General features: G+C 43.6%; 1 protein-coding gene and 1 long non-coding RNA gene across 2 annotated transcripts in view; one reads left to right on the forward strand and one right to left on the reverse strand.

Moving 5' to 3' along the window:
- srd5a2a (steroid-5-alpha-reductase, alpha polypeptide 2a) overlaps positions 1 to 3115 on the forward strand; it is a 26075-nt gene extending 22960 nt beyond the window's left edge. Inside the window, exon 7 of the mRNA XM_017716500.2 lies at positions 2654 to 3115. Coding sequence (XP_017571989.1) covers positions 2654 to 2720 — 67 coding nt within the window. The 3' untranslated portion in view covers positions 2721 to 3115. The remainder of the gene's footprint in view (positions 1 to 2653) is intronic.
- Positions 3113 to 5050, reverse strand: LOC108438594. The gene is made up of 3 exons (XR_001858705.2): positions 5036 to 5050; positions 4789 to 4912; positions 3113 to 3474 (listed from the first exon to the last, which is right to left on the reverse strand). It is a non-coding gene; the product is annotated as an uncharacterized LOC108438594 (long non-coding RNA).
- Between the last annotated feature and the right edge of the window lie 1861 nt (positions 5051 to 6911).

Raw genomic sequence — 6911 nt, forward strand, 5'->3', positions numbered from 1 at the left:
GTGCTGTCCATGCTCGATTATTATTATTAGTTAATGACAAATAAGGTGTGTTGTCACAGTGACACCAATGGACTGAAGAATTTAGTGGATGTACTTGGTTTAAGGCTGCCAGCCCTCAAGCACAGGCGAGGTAGGGCTAAACGATTTGGAGAAAATATTTAATTGTGACTTTAAGGACCAATACGGTTGAAATTGCAATTGTTTTCTATAAACTAAGGTCCAGGCCAATTGCTTTGGACAAGAAAACCAGAATATTTTTTTCAGGACACTGAACTTGCTGTGCCAGTTAGACCAGCTGTGGTTGTGTGGTCATGTACACAGGTCATGGGTGTTTGGTTGTTTCTGATTGGACGAACTCCTCTACTAGCAGCACATCAGTGTTATCGATTTAGACTTCCTGACATAAAAACCCAGTGTTGTTGTTGTTGATGTTGATGATGATGATGATGTACAGTCAGATGCAAAAGTCTGGGCACCCCCTGCCAAATACTATGTTTTGTTGATTGTCGAAGGGAAAGTAAGTGAACACGGAAGTGTCTGAGCCCTGATATAAAAACTCTATGTGTGGTTTTTCACTTCATATGAAATCCAATGTTTAGCTTGAGTAAGGGGGCCTCACATATGCATCCAGTGCTATCTGAAAGCTTCATATGATACTGATGTTATGAGGAATGTCTAAAGGGGGCCCAGGTTTAAAGTTCTAGGTCCCGAGAGAAACCAGATGTGGAACCTTATGTCAAAAACAACTGAGGTATAAAAGCACGGACTTAAAGCTTTGTGTAGAGAAACATTGGCCAGTTTTCTCTCAAACGGAGGCACGGTGGCGTGGTGGGTAGCGCTGTTGCCTCACAGCGAGGAGGGCCTGGGTTTGATTCCCCAGCCGGGCGACCGGGGTCCTCTCTGTGTGGAGTTTGCGTGTTCTCCGTGTCTGCGTCGGTTTCCTCCCACAGACCAAAGACATGCAGTCAGGCCAATTGGACATGCTAAATTACCCCTGGGTGTGAGTGACTGTCTGTGTCTGTCTGTCTGCCCTGTGATGGACTGGCGACCTGTCCAGGGTGTATCCTGCCTTCCGCCCGAAGACTGCTGGGATAGGCTCCAGCACCCCCCCGCGACCCTGACGGAGAAGCGGCTTAGAAAACGGATGGATGAAAAAAATAAGGCATAAAGTAGCATGAGCCACTTTTCTTGGAGAGCCTGATTCTTCCACAGTTTGGTCATTTCTCTACATAAATCTACTAAAACTGCTAATTAGCTGTACTGAATCAGGCCTATTTGAGTAGGAACATCACCACCATCACTGTGCTGGACTTCCACGGGTTTACAGACAACTAAACAGCCAATGCAGCGTGTCTAGGGTCTACAGCGTGAGCGTAATGGGGTAAATATCCATGTGGAATGTAGGACTAAGGGTTTAAAATGTGTAATTTACAAATGAAAATGAGATTTTACTTCAGTATAAGGGGGTTAAAAAGGCCGGGTCATGCCCTCAGTAAACCTTATCAAGTGACTGTCAGGATTTATGTTTCCAGAGCACCGTCGTTTCTGTATTACACATCATAATCACTTCCTGCCAGTAAATGATGCAGAAGATTATGATGTAAAATAAAATACTTAATTCACCCTAGTTACCACTCAATAACGCAGTAATGAATAGCCAGTTAATTATCAACTACTCTGTTAGAAATAAAGGTACCATGCAGGTACATGATTCGTTCATCTAGGTTCAGTGTAAACGTTCCCTCAAAGGTACATCAATGGTTTTAAGGTCCAATTGTGCACCTTAAATAAGTTTTTCCCAGTGGAAAAGTAGATATTTGTATCTTTTTATAAACTAATGTTTTAAAACAGAGCCATTTAATAAAAAGCCTGGAGGCGAGGCAGGGTGTGTGGAGTCAGTACAGCTGAGAAAATATCATATTTCAGTGGATTATGGTAGTTATGTACCCTGACTAAAGGTACTGAGATGTACCCCTGAGGGTACTGCCCCAGTGGCAGGGTCATACCTTCTTTTCTGAGAGCTTACTGCCTTAATGCGCGTAGGTTTTTAAAACGTTCTACTTAAATTGTTAAGATGTAAATAAAGTCCTTTGGAGTGGAGCGAACTGTTCAGAGTGGTGGTGATAGGAACCAGACATCTGAAGAGTTTAATACCTTCACAGGAGGTTATTACATGAGAAGGTTAAGAGCATGTTTAAGACCTTGTTTTATGATAGTTATGTAGAAAGGTCCATGCACTATACTGTGCAGCAAGACAGTAGCATTAAATGACTATAATTGCATGGTTGATATTGTGACCCCTGGTTCCTATCGCCACCACTGTAAATCTCAGTAGGTGAGTTTTTTTTTAAATGAAACATTTCACACCAAATCACTCTGAATGACTGTGTTTACATCTTAATAAGAGAACTATAATAATAAGAGCATTGCAAGGGATTAATGCCCTTTTAAACCGATGTGTTACCAAACACTTCCACTAACGCCGTGTCATTGTACGCCTCAACGCGCTCGTGGAGAACACGAACTGCCAATTCTGTTGTGTCCGCTAACATGGCTTGCAGCTGAATATTAACTCATGAAAACATTTTTGTAGCACTTCACTGAGCTGCTTTACTCCACGCTGATGCTCACATTATCTCCCATTTCTCTGCAGGTACTACCTTGAGAAGTTTGACGATTATCCCAAATCGAGGAAGGCGGTGATACCCTTTATCCTCTAGCAGCTGACCAAAGAGTGGAAACACCTTTCTGAAAGCAACCTGACACCAAGTGGCATTCACCTTAAGAAACTTGAGAAACCAGGACAACACAAAGGCCATCATCATAGCTTTGCCCTCTATCAACCAGAGCACAGGTTCCCAGTCCTGGTCCTGGAGGCCCCCGCTGCACTGCCGTATACCCACTTCAACTCAGGATTGGCTTGTTCTCAGGCAGGCTGGGAGAGGGGAAAAGACCAAACTGTACAGGACACTTGTTCTCCAGGACCAGGTTTGGAAACCAGGAAAAGACTGATATCTGTGATGCTATGATGTGGTGCCACTACATTTATATTCCAGCTGTACGCCTTATTTCTGTATGAATGGAATGTTTTTCAAAATAAATCATGTAAACATTACAAGTGACTTCATATTTTATTGTCTGTTCAGGATGTAAATAATCACATCACAGTGATTTACAGTGTTTTATATCATTAAAAAATAGAAACATTTATACATGAAAAATCAACACCACCATCAAACGATAAAAGCCCCTGCAGCCAGGTAGGTTGGAGCTACTCTTCGGTCTCTCCTTTCTGTTTAAGCTGCAGTTCGGTGCGTACGGACTGCTTCATGGCCTTCTGCATGATCCACGTCGCTAAATGAAGGCTGAGGAAGGCTCCGCCAGCGGCCCAGAGCCAGTTCCTCCTCAGCCAGCTTTGGCCCTTCATACTCGCTCAATACTAGCACACTTGCTGAACAGCGTGTTTACGAGCAGCTGTAGAAAGAAGAATAAAAAAACAGAGCTGGAGCATCTGCCATCTGGTATTTGTTTTGGTAAAACTAGCTATGTTTACAGAGACGGACGAAATATGCAGTCATATGAAGAAGTCTGAACATGGCTGGTGACATCACACTTTCATAAATTATGACACTTTTCTGCTGAATTTTCATTTATATGCTGAATCAAATATACTGGAAATGAATAACATACGTGCCATAACCTTTCACAGAGAAATCAACAAAACATGTCATTTCACCAAGGGGTGCCCAAACTTTTGCTTCAAACTGTACCATGTGTCATTCAGCATTGTGACACTGGCGTCTGCAATACTCAAACCGCAGACGGCTGCAAAGAGCACTTCCCAATCAGTGTTAGAGGAGTCATTACATAATGGGAAAGCTCTTCAGAGCAGAGAGCCACTTCAGCAAATCCACTCCCGAATGTCCCTCAGGCACAGTTCTGCTCCACCAGCCTCCTGAAGACACTGCCGCTGTATTACATCTCTGAGGAGCTTTAAAACTCTACAGGGCTGAATGTTTTCCTAAACAATTCTTCACTCTCATCACGGAATTCCTTTATAGTAGTTTTTGAATAAATCATAATACTTAAATAATTTTTAACCGTTCCTGAAAAATTCATAGGGGTTCCTGAATAATTCATAGTGGCTACTGAATAATTCATGGAAGCTGCCTGATCATTTATATGAGCTACTAAACAATTACATTTACAGCATTTGGCTGACGCTCTTCTCCAGAGCGACTTACAATCTGATCATTTTACACAGGCAGGCCAAGGTGGTGTTAGGAGTCTTGCCCAAGGACTCTTATTGGTGTAGTGTAGGGTGTTTGCCCTGGTGGGGGATTGAACCCCGGTCTACAGCATAGAAGGCAGAGGTGTTAACCACTACACTAACCGACCACAAAAGTCTGAATACCTTGATATTTAGCCTGCAGTTAAAGGGGTTAAAGTCTACAGCAGGCAAAACTCACCTCCATGAAGCTGGCATGGTAAATCTTCCACAAGCTGTTGGCCTAAAGCGTATTTTTTTTATTCAAGCCATTCATGGCACAGAGGTATATGCAGGGCACTACACTGCAAAGTAGTCCCCAAAGAAAACTTCCAGGTTCGTCACTATTTTACTATTTTCAACACTGCGTGAAAAAAGCAGTACACTTTGATGTTTTTATTCAACTAAAAAAAATATGGTTTATTTAGGTTTTATAAAGCTATTTAATTTATATTCCACATGATGTAAACTTTTTAGAGGAATAGATAGTTTTGGATAGTAAATAAAGTGGCTATATTTACAGTGCAGATATCACAACTCCCGGTTCCCATCAGCACGACTGTAAAGACAACTAGGTCGCCAAGTTTCTCTGGAATGGAGCGTTTCAACATCAGCTGAAGCTGAATGACTCTCTTTGACTGCCTCCTGAGGTGAATTAAGTCATGTGAAGATGGCTGGTTACATAACAGAGGCAAACACAATGGGTGAAAACAGATCTCCCTCAGATTTATTCAGACACTCTTCATAGAGAAAACGTACAGGCCTTACCTCGTTATTCTTTCGCCTTTGCTTCCTTCTTCTTAGAGGGCCGCTCTGGGAGAGGAGGCAGGGCAGGCGGGGCAGGAGCGACGTACGATACGATCCCGGGTTCAGGGATATAACTGTCTCGGTTCTGGCGCAGCAGCGGATTGGATTTGATGGTGTACCAGCCCCAGTGAATGAAGCCAAGGCCTGAACCCATAACAATCAAAACTTTATAATTATGCCAGAAGCGTCGAAGTTGGCTCATGGCTGCAGAAACTAGAGGACACAAAACAAAACGCAAAAACATCAGCAATGTGTTCTCCTTCTCTCACCTCGCTCTTCTCTTTCAATAAGAGGAGCTCGGAATTAGGAGTTATCTGTTTAGCTGGGTTTACTCCACGTGATTAAGTGATACTGTTTTGATCCCACAAACGGGGAAATTCCACCTCTGCATTTAACCCATCAGTGAAGTGAAACACCACATACACACTAGTGAATACACACACTAGGGGGCAGTGAGCACACTTGCCCGGAGCGGTGGGCAGCCCTATCCACGGCGCCCGGGGAGCAGTTGGGGGTTAGGTGTCTTGCTCAAGGACACCTCAGTCCTGGACTGTCGGCCCTGGGGATCGAACCGGAAACCTTCTGGTCACAGGGCCAGATCCCTAACCTCTAGCCCACGACTGCCCAAAACGTAACCTGCTATCCATACTTCTTCCACTTGAACAGGAGACTTTATGAAAATGAACCCAGTAATACTACAGGCATTGGCGTACCTTCACCTCTAGCGTTTATTTGTTTGTTTGTTTCAATGCCTCCTTGCTGAAACCATGTTTTGCTACTTAAATATGAATAAATAAGCATAAATGACACAATAATACAAAAATAAATAAATAAATACAGTTTATTCTGACACACGTATTTCTTTGCCCTTTCATTTCTTTTTACACTGAGAACCAGATCAATAAAATTACTGCCATGCAGTAGTAAATCTTCTTTTTTATGTAACCTCCCGGTTCAGATCTGCCGGAGTCGTTAGCCACACTCTGTAAATGTTTACATCCCCGGTTTTATGTACAAACAGACAGAATAAAACTAATTCCCTCTCCCTGCCTTTTATCCGAGTACACAACCGCCCACATGTCCGGCCGGACACTGAAGGACGACTGACTGTCGAGCCCTCCTGCTACCCACTTTAGACCAGCTGCCCACGCCCCAGCCACCACCACCTGTCTTGGACTAGCTGCCCACCCTACACTGAAGTTCTCATAGACTCCTAGTTATTCCTACTACTAATATTACTGCTATTAACATTAGTAGTATAACTCTGTAGGTAGCTTGACCAGAGGAGGATGGGTCCCCCCTGGTGAGCCTGGCTCCTCCCAAGGTTTCTTCCTCAGCTCTGAGGTTCTCCTTGCCACTGTTGCCCCCCTGGCTTGCCCACCGGGGGGTTTTTACATTCTTGTAGAAATCACTTTGTACATGGCATAGGTTTCTGTTGGGACTCCTTAGGTTGGCTCCAAACTAGTGTTTTATATTCATATATTATAGTCCAGACTCTTAACCTCAAGCACGGTCATTCCGCTGCTGTCAGAACAAATCCTCGCATCGCCAGAAGGGCAACTTCACAGAGGAAGGAAAAAACATGCTTCACTTTTAATGCAAGTCAATGGAACCAGACGTTTGTCCAAATAATTTTGGGCCATTTCCTTTGTTGCTTTCATCATGAAGTTTACAGACAACAGCGATTTTCAAATCATGCCAAAAACTGAAAAAGGCCTTCAGACCGAACCTCCTCTGCCTCTGAAGGGCACTGAAACGGCCTGTGCGCCACCTGCTGACCTGGGCAGCTTAGTTCTGTGATGACCGAATCAAAGTCCATATAGGAAAATGGGCTATC

Source organism: Pygocentrus nattereri, chromosome 12 (assembly GCF_015220715.1).
Source record: "Pygocentrus nattereri isolate fPygNat1 chromosome 12, fPygNat1.pri, whole genome shotgun sequence".
NCBI lineage: Eukaryota > Metazoa > Chordata > Actinopteri > Characiformes > Serrasalmidae > Pygocentrus > Pygocentrus nattereri.